Below are 16,950 nucleotides of genomic sequence, written 5' to 3' on the forward strand. Positions count from 1 at the left end.
CAACAACAACAACAACAACAACAACAACAACAACATGCTCTTGATACTATGAGTTGGGATAATAACTTCTTAGGAATGTCTGAGCTATGATGGTGTCTTCCAACTTGATAATTCTAGAGGAAAAACCCATTACCTAAAGAGGCAAGTAATAAACCAAAATAACTTCCCACAATATATATGTGATGGCTTGTGTAAGCTCGCTTAACTCACTGTAGAAGAAAATTCCTGTGTGTGAACATTTACAGATTTGGCACATACTAAGCATGGAAAGGGAAGTGAGTATGAGTATGGACCCTCACCAATTCCATGAGTGTCATTGTTTTTTCTTAAGCAAGGAATACTCAGAAATGATTTATCATTTCCTTCCTCTGAAATGTAGCCTATAGCATGTAGCATTCTTTGGCAGTCTCCTATCTAGATACTAACCAGGGCTGACCCTGATTAACTTTAAAGATTATAAGGGATGTGGTCCCTTTAGGGCATTTTATGCCCCCTGGAAGAAAGCCTCGTATATTCAAAGCAGGCTGCTTACCAGAATTTGCAATGAAATCCAATGCGTATTAGATTCTGGAACAAAGCCAATGTCCTGTTATACGCTCCATTCTAATCAGTAAGAACTAAGAGCACTTTACTAGATGATGGAGTCCAGCCAATGTGATTTAAAAGATATTCTGGTTTCTTTCATTCACTTTCTAATCTCTATGTGTACTCTCTGTATATGATTGTCAGGTCTTTCAGTGCAAATAAGATGAATTGCTTCTCAGAAAAATGTCAATCTTCCCAAATTACAGGTGAAACTTTTTAATAAAACATCACTAATGATAAGATGTTCTTTAGTAAGACAAGAACATATTAACATTTTACATTATTGGGTGGGGTTTCCTCCATTGGGTGGTGCATATTATAGCCCCAACCTTCATGTGTCAAAAAATCACAGATTTCAGATTTTGTTTCACAATGGTCATATTGTTCTGCTTTACATTATGATATGCCACCCTTAGTCCATTTGGGAGGGTAGATGTATCTCTGAGTACTTTACCACTGATGGATACTTAAGTAACCAGACTCTTGTCTGTCTGAGTTCAGCCTATTTTCTGTGTAAGCAGTTCTGAAGCAAACTCTGCCACTCATGGATCTTGGGGCATATTTTATCTGCAAGGATCATCCTTGACCTATATGATGGATTTTAACTATGTTTTGCCCCACCACAAACTGTAAGGAGAGGCAGGAAATAATAATAATATACCTGCCTCCCTCAAATGGGCATTTTCTTTGCTATCCCTTCTTAAATCCTATTACTATCTCCTGTGGAATTCCGAGGTGTATAACTTAGTGAGACCTGAGAATTTTAACCTCTCAAAACTGCAATCCTATGGTTCTATGGGAGGCAGCCATAGGATTTAGAGTGTGATAGCAGCACTTCAACAGTGTAGTGTCATAGTCCTCTCGGGAGCCATCCAGACAGTCCCAAAATATGGGACCTGTCTTGATTTTCACCGGAGGCATCCAAATGAAGCCTCTGATAAAAATGTATTACTTCAGAAGAAACCAATGTTTCCTTGGTTTGTTTTGAATTAATTAAATACCTCATTACATCTGGACCTTCCTGAAAGGTCCGGGTCTAATGGGGTATTGGGCCCGTGGGGACTCTCTCTTCTGCAGTCACAGGTGTGATGTCAGGGAGGAATGGGAGCAGGAAAGTGTTCAGGAACCTGAGTTGGAATCTGAGGAGGAGACTTTGCTAGTACCCTCATTCCAGGAGAGGCGAAAGGAAACAGAGCAGAGACGTCGTTCAGCTAGATTAGCTGCCAGAAATGTAGCTGAGGAATTAGGAACTGCCCTAGCAGCTGTGCGGGGACCCAGGGCTATAAAGCAGAAGCAGGTGCAGCCAGCTCTTGCTGATAACAAACTGACTCTAATGCCTTTGCTCACCATGTGCCTGCTCTGAGTCTGCATCTGGATTTATGCCTGTTTCTTTGTCTGAAGTAAGACTTCCTGGCTTTCTTTTGCATTATTCCACTGAGTGTGCTGTACTTTATGTTTTGCTGAAGTAAAGCAGTTTTTATTTACTTGCCACAGTGTCTTAAGGCTGTTCTTGAAAGACAAAACAGGACATGTGAGTCTCCACAGCCATTTCGCTTCTTTGGGCTTTGAAAAACCCAGAGGAGTAGGATGGCGCCCACCCCCTCTCCCAAGGCCCAAATTTAGCCCTAAAACTTACTAAAAAGGTCCCTGGCCAACACTAATACTCTTCTCGTGTTCTCCTAGTGCAAGTAAACATCCTTCTGGTGTGAGAAAGTGAGGAGATCGGGGGGTGCGGGGCAAGGAGGGATTTTCCTCCTCACCCCTTTCATCTCCTCAGGTGTCATTTTTTAACAGGAGGAGAACATGAGATGAGTATTAATGGTGGTCAGGAACGTTTTCAGGAGTAGGTGGGGGGCTACGGGGTGGCTTCATGTCATTCCGATTTCAATCTGGATGGTATGCAGCCCCCCTCCCCCAGAAAGCCCAGTGTTTGTGTGGGTAAGTGGGGATTAAAACCCACACTGAAGCAGGCTATTTAAACCCACTTCTGCAAGGGTTTTAGGCCTGCATAGAAGCACCCTTAGCCATCTTATTAAATTATTCCTCCAGATCTTCCTCACACTTTTGGCTCACACAGATCCACTAAATTTCAAGAACTCAAGACCACCATAAGAGTTTCTACTTTGCTATTTTTTCCAAGTTTTGCTATTTCTCCTATCTAATCTCTGCTGCTCCTCTATTACCACAACTTTCTGTTGATCTTTGTAGCCATGCATCTGATTTCCAATTGGTCAGGATTGCTTAAATACCCATTCTAGCTACATTTCCTTTTCTTTCTTCATGGTCAGCCACAGCTATTGCTAGTGCTTATTGGTAGATGAGCACACTACATACAGTGGTATCATTCCAAGGTTCCATTATTCCCAGTCATCTATTGGACATTGTCTGAAGGGAGTAAAGTTTGGGAAATGGTTCCAGACAGATCCCATAGATAATTTATTGATTTTTGTATTTCTAATGTTTTAATGTGCTTTCAAGTCAACTCAGACTTATGTAGACCCTGTCATGGGGTTTTAGGGGCAAGATTTCTTCAGGGAAGGTTTGTTATTGCCTTCTTCTAAAGCAGGGAGAGTCTGACTTACTTGAGGTGGGTTTCCATGACTGAGCAAGAACTTCAACCCTCAAATGTTACTGCATATGATTTTGTCAATAGCCATCTGTATTTAAATCATTAGGTGAGTTGCTGTGTTGTCCAACCCCTGGATCATTTATACAACACATATAATATTTACTTTTTCTCACTTCCAGAATCTACTTTATTTTTTATATCTTCAAACTGTCTTTCTTGAGTGCTTCCAGACAGTGCCATAATCCATGTCACTTTGGTGTGGATTTGTGTCCCCAGGTATGTTTTATTTTATTTTTAGGGGTAAATTGGGGACTTGGGGGGAGGGGATGGCCTATGAGAGTGTGCCCTGCCCAATGTATTGGTTTGTATGTTAGAACTAGAATTCAAACCCCAGTGTCCTAGAGTTCCAGACCAATATTCAAATCATTATGCTAACCTAGCCCCTTCTAATAAGAAAACGAGCACAAATATCCAAGCAAATCTTATAACACCATCATTAGTTGCTCCGATTGCAAGCACACATATATGCAAGCATGCACACAGGCATCCACGCAATTGAGTTTATTCAATTCTTGCTTATCAGCTCATTATGTTTCCTCAAATAAGGAAAAGGTTTTTTTTAGTTTAGTGTTTACCTGTGATGAATTTTCCTATGATTCAGGCATTAATAATAATCAAATATACCTCAGAAGATGTCACACAGAGCATCTGTGAAGCATGGGTACAAACTAAACATAGCTCAGTTTATTAGATATTTTACGTTGCCTGTCTTCCACACCCTCTGTGGCTATGCCCGTAACCTATAAACAGAGTTATGTACACAGGAGCTGCAGTAATTAAAAGAAAGCACCCTTGTCTGTATGTTACAATGCAAATAATAAAACCTGGGTTTAGAAAGGAAAAGAAAACTGTTCCCTTTTTGAGAAGTCTTGACACAAGAGACCAGCATCTCAAGAATTTCTCAGTGATAGTGTCAAAGTCCTCCTGGGCAATGTCCTTATTTTTTCCATGGTCTGTATGGCATGCAGCCAAGGAAGGCCCAAGGTAAGCCCAAAGCAATGGACAGAAAGCCCCTTTTAGATCTTCTGCTTGATTATCTTTGTTGCTATTGTTAACATGCCTTCAAGGTGGCTGTCATTTATGGCAACCCTTTCATATGGCTTTTTGTGTTGGGCAAGATTTATTCAGAGGCGATTTGCCACTGCCTTCTTTTGTGGCTGAGAGAGTTTGGCATCTCTAACCACATTAAGTGGAAAAAAATATTAATAGAATACTGAGATAAATTCTACTGGTTCCCACCCTCAAGAAACGTAGTTCCCCTAAAGGTTCTATATCCCCCCATCTTGACTAAAACAACTCAGGGCCCATCCAGGCAGGGCCCAAAATTCATGAGTTCTCTCACTTTTACTGGAGACATCCAAACAACACCCTCCTTTATTCCAAATTAATTTGATAGCTCATTCAAACTGGGCCTTCCTGAAAGGCCCATTCTAATGGGAGATGGACCCTGTGGGACAGACTCCCGGGTAGTCCTGGGACTATCCAGGTGCCAATCCCCACACCCATCTCACACCTTTTGGACTCCTGGAGTCCAATGATGCAAGATGGAACCTACGTCCTTCCCCTCCCCCCAAAGCCCTAACATCATTCAAAACTGAATGGGCCACATTAATTCTCTCTTCAGGCTTTTTGGGATGTACAAAAGATGTGACAGGAGGTGGGGGAATCACTCCTGCCCCCCATTGGTACATTCCAGGAAGCCTGTAGAGAGGCCTAACGGTGCCCCAGCATGTTTTCCTTTATTTTTAAGGCTTTTAGGGGTTGGAGGGTTGGGTGTCCTCATGCCAGTGCAGAAGTTACCATGCTGGCATGGGGACAACCCCCAGGAAAGCCCTCTTCTTTTGGGTGCCTGTGTGGACAGCAACATGGGCGAAAACAGGTTATTTTAACCCGTTTTCACCCACAATAAATTGCTGTCAGAAAATGCTGACATTAAAGCAAGGGAAAATGAGATTAGTTAGACCCTCATCACAGATCAGAGTTCAGAGGATGACTTAAAGTCAGGGTTTTAAACAACCAAGGAAATCAAAAAGAGGTTCATATAGGTTCATATAGTGATCTATAGCTGTTATAGTGTTCAATTATACCACTTTAATTGCCGTGGCTCCATTGTAGGGAAACCTAGGCTATGTCATTGTTCAAGTATTTGGAAGACTGAACAAGAGTTCTCCAACACAGTATTCTAAGCACTTCACTAAACTAGAAAATCCAGGATTACATAGTACATAGTATTACATAGTATAACATAAAACACACTTCAGAACAGGTATATTGTTTATGGCTACAAATGATCCATGGTAAATGTGTCTCTCTCTGCCACCCTTACAGATGATGTAATATGAAATCAATGGACAATAGTTTCAGTCAAAATAAGATTTAGTCCCCTTAACAAAAGTTTACTTCTGTGGTCAGATCTACACAGCCTATATAATGCAGTTCAAAGCTGGCTTGCAAGTGGGGTGTTCACAAAACATATACCCCAAACATATACTTCATCATGCATTAAGCCCAAAACAGTGCACAAAAACTCACCAGAAAGTCCAGAATAAGCCAAAGAAATGCACTTTGAGTCCCCTTAGGGAGATAAGGTGGGCTATAAATAATGTTGTTGTGGTTGTAATTATTATTATTATTATTATTATTATTATTATTATTATTATTATTATTATTATTATTATTGTATGACACAGCAAACAAGATAGACATGCTGGATTTCGTATCACAAAATCACAAGTCGAACACTTCCCAAGTGTCTAGGACTGTGTGATGTATTTTCGGATGATGCGTGCAGATCCCAGCAGGGTGGCCTTTTGCAGTTGGCAGATTGTGATTTTGTCAATGTCTATTGTTTCCAAATGCCGGCTGAGATCTTTTGGCACGGCACCCAGTGTGCCCATCACCATCGGGACCACCTGCACTGGTTTCTGCCAGAGTCTTTGCAGTTCAATCTTGAGGTCCTGATAGCGGCTGAGTTTTTCCTGTTGTTTTTTGTCAATGCGACTGTCACCTGGGATGGCGACCTCAATGATCCAAACCTTTTTCTTTTCCACAACTGTGATGTCTGGTGCAACTGTCATCTGTATTATTTATTTATTTATTTATTTTACTTCAGTCCAGAATAAGCCAAAAGAAATGTCACATTCTGGGCTCAAAACTGGGATGGGAAAATGCAGAGAGCTTGTCAGGCCACCACTAGCACTGAAGCACTCTAAGAAACTCCAAAACACAGTTGGCCTGAAGTAAGCAATTACTCCTGCAAGAGGGAAGCCACATCATTCCTATTGGGACTACCACTTTCCACCCCTTTGTTCTCATTTCTTATGCCCTGCCATGTTTCAGCACTGATCCTGAATAGATCTGGTGATACACATTGGTGCATCTCAGTGGATAAACTAAGAAAAAACCTTTCCTGGGGCTGGTTCCATCCACAATTATCCTCAAACTGGTTCCTGGGGTGTTTGTGTCAGTGCTCAGCAATGGAACTGGTTCTTTTTCATTCACTTTTGAACTCAGATTTAATGCCTGGTTAGAACTGCTGTGTATGAAGATTATATAATACATCAGGAAAGATAGACCTATATTGTCATAACTAATGCAGATTAAGATGTCTGTAGTTAAACAAACTTTTATCTCCCTCCCTGGAATCATGTGTATTAGAAGTTAAGGTAGATTAATTCAATCTGATAAAGTTTTGTACAGAGCATTATATACATTTTAAATAAAATTAGCAAAAAATCTCACTGGGATCCTAGATAAGCTGTAATATTTGTGTATATTTCTCTCCAAAGTGATGTAAAGTGTGTCACTTTAGGATCCAGCTGCCAGAACTGGCTTACTTACTCTGACTGAGTAAGTAAGCCAGCCACCAAGACTTGTGAAAGAGGTCCTGTTTCTTATTATCACAGTTTCCTTTACTAGTGTAAGAAAGTGTCTGAAAAGAAATGTTCTCCTCTTTTCACCTTGAATGGAAGCTGAACAGATTTTCTTCACCAAATCTAGACCAGATCAGAAAGTGGACTGGGAAGAATTTATGTAGGTTTCCAGTAAGACTTCAATCTTACTGAACAGAGACCAGTTACAAATCCATAACGCTAAGATATTATTCTGTAATTTCAGTTCATAATTATCTGTGATATTATTCACCTTGAGCTAAGTTCCGTAGTGATATTATGCACTTTAAATAATAATTAAAATTACTATAAGAAGGCTATATATACCTGCAATATAACACTGCTCAATCTATAATAACTTATAATTCTGATAACATACGATATATTGCAACATTCAGTATGCTAAGAAACAAGTTTTCTATCTGCTTTTCCAATATTGTTAATAACGGGGGGGGGGGGGGGACATATTAGAACACCTGTAAAATGAACATTAATCTTTGTAAATGTACAAGCAGCGTATTCATAGACAGGTGTGTGAAAGTCCTAGTCATGGGTGATCATCAGATGCTGACAGGCAACCTTGAAGGCATAAACCTTAACACATACACAAGATACTCTAGTGTAGAGTTTCTCAAACTATGCTCCTCCAGGGGTTTTGGATTTCAACTCCCATAATTCCCAACAGCTGTTAGTTGGCTGGGATTTCTGGGAGCGGAGGTCTAAAACAACCAAAGGAGCAGAGTTTGAGAAACTCTAGTGGTTTGAATAATAGAGATCAGGGTTCAAATCCCTGCTCAGGCATTAAAAATAACTCAGCCTCAGCCTCAAGAGAATGGGAAAGCATCCTCCTCTCTGAAATGATATTGGCAAGAAATTCATGAAACAGATTTTCATTAGGGTCGTCATATTTCAGAAATGAGATGAATGTATAGAAGAACAACAATGTAGTGCAGATTATCTATATACTTCAAAAATAATTATTACAGGTTGCATGTTTTTCAGTGTTACCACATTAGATTCGGGGGGGGGGGGGAGTAATTATATGCCTATTTATTTATTTTATGTCAAAAGCATTGCATAATAAATAAGTTTAAAAGTGATAAAATAAAGGAATCACAAACGGCTAAATAGTTTTAGACCAAAAGTGGGCAACAGCAATCGCATTGTCCGTAGCTTTAAACAACTCCTCCTCCGTGCATGAGGCAGGGCATTGTGGGCAAGCATACATATGACGAGTTGTTTGTTCTTTTTCACAGTCACACAAGGTGGAAGATGCCTAAATGCCTAAATGATGTACAGTGCTAATGCCAGGTTCAATACGGGAATGACCACTTTATCAGATGGGGTGAAATCAGTATTGTAGGATGCTTTCACCTCATCTGGGGGATGGAGGCTGACGCCAGACATCACACAATGTTGTGTGACTTCTGGCATAGGTCTTGCCCCAAACCGGGGTAAAAGCGTTGTTGGAGGCTTTCACCACAACATGGGAGGCTTCCCATGTGGTGCTGGCTTCAATGAAGCCAGCATGGGGCTTCCCTGCAAGGATGACACTTTCCCCATGTGATGGGAAAAGTGCTGCGAGAGAGAGTTGCACGTGGGGTGACAGATTTGCCCTGTTGCTCCCTCTTTCCTCACCAGAAGTCAGGCGAAGTGAGATGCTTCACCTAGCCTTTCTCATAAGGTCATCAGACAGAGAGCAATTAGTCTAAACCGATTGTGTATCTTTGATGTCAGATAGTTCTGGATTGTTGCCTATGCTTATCAGTTTTTCACATGTAAAATTGATTAATTTTAATGGTATTTGAGTGAATGTAAAATTATTTTTGGTTATTTGCTTATTTAATGAAAGTGCTCTAAAAGTTGAGGAATGTTAATTGGTTAACATGGTAATTATTTCTTTCCATCAAGCCACTAATGTATTGTATTTATGCGGGCAAAAATGACAAGGGGGATATTTTGCTGTCTTCTTCATTAAATGCATCAGCTCATTTAAATCCATTCACAAATCTCTGTTATCATTGCATATTTCTCCTTATCTCCATTCAGTCTGCATAATAGATTGCTTACATCATGAAAACATCCTTTTTGTATAATAGAAATAGCAGTCCTTAATAAAGAACTATGAATATTTTCGAGTACCCTGTGAAGTGTGCTTATTTAATTGTTAGCAGAAATGTCACAATAAAATATGCAGTAGTACATATATCAGCTGCCACTAAATGCCTGATTTTGTGCTCCTCATTTCCCTGAGTAGTAAGAAATCCCCAGAACAGCTATCCAATATAATTTCCTTAGGACAGAAGAAAATTTTGGAGACTGTTACATCTATGGAGACAGATACCTATTTAGAGGGCAGCATATTGTCATGCCTAAAAAAGATCCCTAGAGGTTTCCTCTTCATCTCTAAAATACCTTTACTTATTTACTTTCCTTCTCTTTCTCTTAGATCCAAGTTCTAGAGCACACAAAACATGAAACACATTAGTTGTCTGCAAGGCTGTAGCTGGGGTGTGTGTGTGTGTTAGGGGTTCAACCCCCCCCCCCCCCGCCAAATTTCAGGTTAAAAAAAACTGGTTAACTCATGAATTTCAACTGATTAGCCAAATCCCCATGAGTGTCCACTGAAGTTTATAGATGGAGCCTGATTTCTAAATTATTTTGCATTATGGAACTACTCTTCATGATTTGCTAAAAAAGGATTTCAGCCCCCCTGTCCCCCCCCCCCCCCCCGGAAGGCTTTTCATTGTTTTCTGGCTATGGTCCTGGTTGTTTGCCAGCCACACATGCTCTATTAACATAAGAACTTCATCACACCAGTCTGCTATTTATAAACTAGCCAGCATGGAAAAAGTGAGAGGAGAGGGGAGAAGAGAAGAATCATAACCTTCTTTCTATTTATTTATTTCATGTCAAAAGCATTCCATAAATATTCATTAGAAAAATACTGAGATATAAACATATGTCAGCAACCTGCACGGAATTCATCACTATATAACTGTAGCTAAAAATGATCTAAGGAACTAACCCCCCTAAACCCACCTTAAACTGCCAAATTAGTTATGAAGGCCAATAGTTTCTGGACATATTCTTGTTTGACTTGCTTTGAGATTCCAGGAGCTGTGGTCCATAAAAGTAATAATTTCTAGCTCTGACTCTCCTTTGGGGCATAGAACCATCATATGTATTTTCCCCCACAATAAGCAATGACAATATCAATAATTTATCTACTATGAGCCATGGATAATTACTAGTTTACAGAATTTTCAAGACTAGTAAGTACTTTTAAGCAAGCAGGAAAAAATCCATTTTAACTACTTTCTGCAGGTATGATAACTAAGAATCCTGTGATACTATAAAATAACAAATTGTTGTTGTTGTTGTTGTTGTTGTTGTTGTTGTGTGCTTCCAAATTGTTTCCAACATATGACTTATCACAGGGATTTCTGAGGGTAAGAGTGTCTGACTTGTCCAAGGGCCTTAGCACACTTGAGCATTTATCCACTTTAAATCAGGTTTCTGCCTCCTGTAGAATTCTGCGGTTTGTAGTTTGGTGAGGCCCAGGACCTGTCTAGCTGAGCTGTTTAAAGCCCCCCCCCCAAAAAAGTGGATTTAAAGAGGATCCAAACTCTAGTGCAGTGGTTCTCAACCTGGGGTCACCAGATGTTTTTTGGGATATAGGGCTGTGTGCAGAGCCGGACCTAGATATTTTTCAAGTGTAGGCGAACAGAATTTTGGCGCCCCCTCCCCCAAACCAATCACTGAAAAATAAAAGTGTTGAATAAGCGAAAATGTTGGATAATAAGGAGGGATTAAGGAAAAGCCTATTAAACATCAAATTACATTAAGATTTTACAAATTAAGCACCAAAACATCATGTTTTACAAGAAATCAACAGAAAAAGCAGTCTCAACTGCACCCCCATATGTTTTGCGCCCGAAGCAACCACTTAATTTGCCTCATTGTTGGACCGGCTCTGGCTGTGTGGAAGGGGCCTATGAAGGAGTATTCAAAATCTTCAGAGAGAGCTCTAGTGCAGTGGTTCTCAACCTGTGTGTCCCCAGATGTTTCGGTCTTCAACTCCCAGATATCCTAACAGCTGGTAAACTGGCTGGGATTTCTGGGAGTTGTAGGCCAAAAACATCTGGAGACCCTAGGTTGAGAGCCACTGCTGTAGTGTGATGAAGCCCCAAGTCACCCAGAGAGTTCTTATGGATGAGTTGGGATTCAGACCCTGTTTTCCAGAGCTGTACATTAAAATTCAGACCACTCTTTCATATAGGGTGATGACTGAAAATGTGATTTTTAAAAGTAATAAAAAGGTTTTTCATTATTTTTGCAGCAACTGAGTTAACACAGGCAGCCACCACGTGCTTGCCCTATGGAAATTCAGGCTGTGAGATACTTCAAATTAAAATTGGGCGTGACTCTGGTACAAATAGCATCTTTAGGGCCAAGTAAAATTGCAGTAAAAAGAGACAATTGCACGATAACTGAATCAATATTATACCATTTCCTGAATGGTAGACTAAAGGAATTACAAATAAAATTTCAGCTCTGTTTACTTTCTAATCTTTGCAAACATTGCGCCCATATTGACCCCTCCTTCTTCTCTCCACCTTTCATACCCTCCCCTCCAGTGATATGAATTGCATTTAGGGGCATTATATAAAGAAAGGTTGCCCAAAGGTTTCTGTCCTTCCCTCTTAGCCACCATGGGGCTAAGGCTAACCAGCCTTTTGCTACTATGGCTGGCTGTCTGCTATGCAAGTCAAGTTAAAACAGGTAAGACTTTTACAGGTGATGCTGGGCAGCTGTCCAGTAGAGAACCTGAGGAACATCCATTAGCTGCTGCCATGTGCTCAAAGGCTTATGCTTTTATTTACTCAGCTTATTAAAAGGGCTTTTAAGAATATGACTATTGTTGTGTAGTGAACATTGGATGCTTCTGCCTTGGATTACTTGAACTAATATGCTAGACATGTTAAGAAACAGAGAATTTAGTCTCAGATTATATGGGCTGGGTAGATAAATATGTTTTATTAGATTGTCTTAATGTATCTTTCAAACATTCTGATATTCTGAATTCTCTGTTCAAATTCAAATGTAAAATGGAGCTAAGTGGCTCTATCATTACTGGAAGCATCTTGATTCTGTGGCATATGTGGGGGGTGAACTTGTATTAATTTTTAATATTAATACAGTAGAGTCTCACTTATCCAACATTCTGGATTATCCAACACATTTTTGTAGTCAGTGTTTTCAATACATCGTGATATTCTGGTGCTACATTCGTAAATACAGTAATTATTACATAGCATTATTGCGTATTGAACTACTTTTTCTGACAAATTTGTTGTATAACATGATGTTTTGGTGCTTAATTTGTAAAATCATAACCTAATTTGATGTTTAATAGGCTTTTCCTTACTCTCTCCTTATTATCCAACATATTAGCTTATCCAATGTTCTGCTGGCCCATTTACGTTGGATAAGTGAGACTCTACTGTATTTAGAAAATCTTGGGTGGGTAATGGCAACTGGACCTAAAATGCCTCAGCGGGTGTTTTTCTTGCCCTTTGCCATCTTTGTAGCTAAAGAAATAACACAATGGCTTTCCTGAGAGGCAGCACATCCTACCTAAAAGTATCAATGCTTCATGGTTTTACAGTGATGATTTTGCTTTATCTGAAGTCTTAATAGTGTATAGTTGAATTGTTTATAGTGTGAGCTTACTTATCACTTGAGATGTTGCAATCAAATGTTTTAACAGCAAAATACCAACATTTCAATAGAACATTTGATAGCGGTGACCTCTTCTTCTCCAGAAAAAGAACTTAGTTTTTCCTGAATTGTGTAAGCAGCATTCTTTTGCTTTTTGATCCCATGATTGCACTTAAAGGTTACTTTGGCATTCTTTATCATTCCAGGAAGAAATCCTAACCATGGCCAATATGTCTGCAGTACCTGGGGGAACAACCACTTCAAAACGTTTGATGGCGATTTCTATCAGTTTCCTGGTGTCTGTGAATACAATTTTGTTTCTGATTGTCGAGAGTCCTACAAGGAGTTCTCTGTCCATTTACAGCGTGAACTGAATGATCAAGGGCATCCTGACATCAAATATGTCCTTGTCACAATTAAGGATGTTACCATCTATCTCACTCAAACGTTGGTTGTGGTGAATGGGCAAATGTAAGTTTCTCTGATATTATACTTTTGAGGCATGTAATCTTAAATACCGATCCAGGAATCTTTCACAGAAAGCTCATAAACTAATTATTGAAGCAAAATATAGAATGACTAGTAGCTGTGACCAGTAAACAATATGTTTCCTTCAGTGTCAGAAGCAATATATTCTCTTAATATCAATTAGGAGGAACCAAAGTGAGAAGGTTAAGTTGCTTTCATGTCTTGCCAGCAGGATCTAGAATTCTGTGATCTCCGGCTATCGTGAGAGCAGAATTCTGGATGGATGGATGGTGTCTTCCAGTAGCGTATTTCTTGCATCCCTAGAATTATAAACTTATACCAGTAGAACAAATATGAGCCGCATTGTATGGAAACTCAACTCACACTTTCGGACCATCTTGGGCAGTGTTACCACAAAATTCAAAGCAAATTTGGAAGTTATTGAGTGAATCCCTAGGGACTTCAAAGGGATAGGAAAAAAGGATATGTTAAGCTGCAAGATAGTCTACATATCTCTAAATCATGACCAGCTTCCAAATGAAAGAAAACTTGAAATGAATTTTTGCATTCTCATTTAACCAAACATCTGGGAAACTGCCATGAAAGCCAAAGGAATTCTGTTTATTTCTCAGTTGAGGTTTTGAACATCCTGCCTCCCACTACTGATGACGTGGTTTTCTAAAGTATTATTAAACCAAAATCTAACAGCTACATAGCAAGCCTTCTGCCTGATGATTTGATTTCCTATTTTTTATTAAGCCAGAATATAACAACTGCATAGCAATCCCTCTCCCTCTTAGAAAACAATATAATGCTGTTGTAATAATAATTTCCTTAACATTACTATAATGGGCACATTATTGCGATTCTATCCTGCATTGTAGATCAATGTTATAAAACATTACTGTTAAGGCTTATTTATGCAAGGGACAATATTGGAAAAAACAATATAACACATGATTTTATAATACACAGGATAGTTAAATTAGTAATAATTTGCATTTTCCATAATCGACTCTGTCATTTCTTATCTTTTTCATTTACCAACAGCAGATACAGAGCAACCATCTTCATTCTGTTTTAGCTTAACAATTTTAATTTTGTTCATCCTGACAAAACCTCTGTGCATGTATTCCCACTTTACAGGTGAGGAATGGAGACTCAGGCTCCATCTACCCTGACCATGTAATGCAGCTTGGAACTGTATTTTATGGTTCATTCTTGCATTTGCTTTCCACACCTTGGTGCTAAAGGTAGCCTCAACCCCCTATCTTTAAAAGACTCAACTCCTATCTTTAATCACAATATAAAGGTGTGTTATTGTATCAGAATACCATTTATTCTAGGAGTTTTTAAAGTCAGACAAGTTCCCTCTCAGGTTAGCTACACAAGTATTTGATGTCATGTATATTTCAGCATGCTTTGGATGCAAATCTGTTCTGTTGCTATTTCCATTGAGCTGAATTCAGAGGACACTGCTCTGTCCCCATTTTAGGATGCCTTTAAAATTCCATGTAGGCAATTTCTGGTGGAAAGAAAACAGGGGGGGGGGGGGGGAGAGAGAGATGAGGGCTGTCTCTGAAAAGCACAACTAAATTTTCTTAGGCAAACTTTACAGTCATAATGCAGAAACTGAGAAGAAACCTAGTGTGTTGCTATCTGGGGATGAGTGAGATGAGGGCTTTACTGCCCTCATGAGAATGAGTCAGTGCCATTAACACTTACAACTCTTCTGTTTACCATGTTCACATTCACTTTGGAACACTGAACTTCACCTGCTATTTTGTTTGAATGCCCAAAATGCATTTCTTAACGCTCAACTATAGTTTTAAATTACTGCAATGCTAGGAAACTGGAGACTGGAGGACCAGAATTTCATTTGGTGGACCAGAATTATTGTTGGAATTGCACACAACTTGTTCTCCTGTAGAGAACTTCTGATGAAACCTGGCAAATGTTAGGACTATATAAACAGCATTCGGCTGCATTTGGTCTTTTCCTATTTAATATTACTCAAATGAATAGGATTGGAAGCAAAATGTAAATATCTACACAATTCTAGAAATGTATCATTTCCCCCTTTTCCAACTCCTTCTCATGCTGGAACTATGATGCCATGGAAAGTAATAAAAGTTCAATATGTCATTTTTTTCCCTGTAGTGCAAAGACCCCATACCACAATTCTGGTCTTCTCATTGAGAAGAATGATATATCTACTAAAGTCTATGCCAGAACTGGTCTGGCACTGATATGGAACAGGGAAGAAGCTTTGATGGTATGTATATATGGCCAGTAGTGGCTAATGGCTTTCATTTCAGAGGAGCGTTGAAGCCTCTCTGGCTTTTTAGCGTGGACTTTAAAGGAACTCTCTAAAGCATTGAACCATATTCTTCAATACATTCAGCACACTGGGCAGCACATTTAAAGATTGCATTAAAACTTGGAGTGGGGTAACTACCATACTGACCATGAACTATACCAACTGATGTTGTGTGTGGTCTTTGACTTTTTCAGTGACTAATTGAACAAATAGACTGATATGCTGGTGTAGCCACCACAAGGCCATGGGGTAGTGGTTTGAGCTTTGGATTACTGATCTGAAGAATCCCTGCTCAGCCATGAAAGCCCACTGGGTGATCTGAGGCAAGTTGCACCCTGTGATATAATGGTTTTAGAGTTTCCATAAGTCAGAAATGACTTGAAGGCACACAGCATCATCTCATCAACAACAACAACACACATAGTCCTAAAGCACATTGGAGACATACGTTCTTTTCTACTGAGTATCTAAGAATTCTTCTGGAATAGGCCTGTTGACATTAAGGGAAAGGAAGTGAGCATTCTTAGTGATTGCTTTACAGCTGAAGGACTCATTTCCTTTGGCTACTTGAAAGTAGCATCCCTCAAATGGATGCCTTTCAGTTATGTTTTACTGCAGGCCTTATTATCTTCTCCCAATGCAAGCAGGTATAGGTGTTATAGTTACGGACCAGAATGCATACACACATACTTACTAGGGCTAATGAGTGTTATATTCAGTGTATCTGGGTGTGCCAGGTCAGAGCACCACTGTCTTAGAAACTAAGTCCAGACCAATTCCATGCATATTTCAAACACTTTTTATGGTTTTGCATCCCATTAGATGAACTTATGGTTTTGGGGAGAGAGAACTTTAGTACTTATACTAAAGTACTAAATATACTAAAGCAATACACTAAAAAGAGCATACTTTAAACTGGTTGCTGTTTAAAGTATGCTTTCTTTAGTATATTGCAAAAAGGCTCAGTTTCAGCATCTGTTTACTGAAAATTGATAGCCATTTGTGAGATGTTTTGTTTTCTAATTTTCCATCATGCTACTTCATTAATTACTCTTTTTAGAGAATTCTCCAGCTTATCATATTAGCCTTGATTTAGAAATCCTGTAATTAATTAGTAGAGGAGAGGTAGAGCTATACAAAGTTACTTTTGGGGTTAACTTCCAGAATTGTCTTGCCAGGGGATTTTATGAGTTTTACCCCCCAAAATAAAATTTCCCAAACTTGGCTCAGATGCTGCATGGATAAGGTTGCACTGCTGGTATCTCTGTTTAAATGGTCTTCTGAAACCTCCTTAAAGTTGTTCATTCTTAGAGGTTTCTGGGGAAACTATTTCT

General features: G+C 39.3%; 1 protein-coding gene across 1 annotated transcript in view; it reads left to right on the top strand.

Moving 5' to 3' along the window:
- Positions 1 to 12,994: 12,994 nt before the first annotated feature.
- The window catches only part of muc2 (mucin 2, oligomeric mucus/gel-forming), a gene marked incomplete at its 5' end in the record, with an annotated part of 73,598 nt that continues 69,642 nt past the window's right edge, over positions 12,995 to 16,950 (top strand). The window contains 2 exons of the mRNA XM_062966145.1: positions 12,995 to 13,299; positions 15,457 to 15,571. Of these exons, the coding sequence (XP_062822215.1) occupies positions 12,995 to 13,299; positions 15,457 to 15,571 (420 nt within the window). The remainder of the gene's footprint in view (positions 13,300 to 15,456; positions 15,572 to 16,950) is intronic.

This window comes from Anolis carolinensis, chromosome 1 (genome assembly GCF_035594765.1).
Source record: "Anolis carolinensis isolate JA03-04 chromosome 1, rAnoCar3.1.pri, whole genome shotgun sequence".
Lineage (NCBI taxonomy): Eukaryota > Metazoa > Chordata > Lepidosauria > Squamata > Dactyloidae > Anolis > Anolis carolinensis.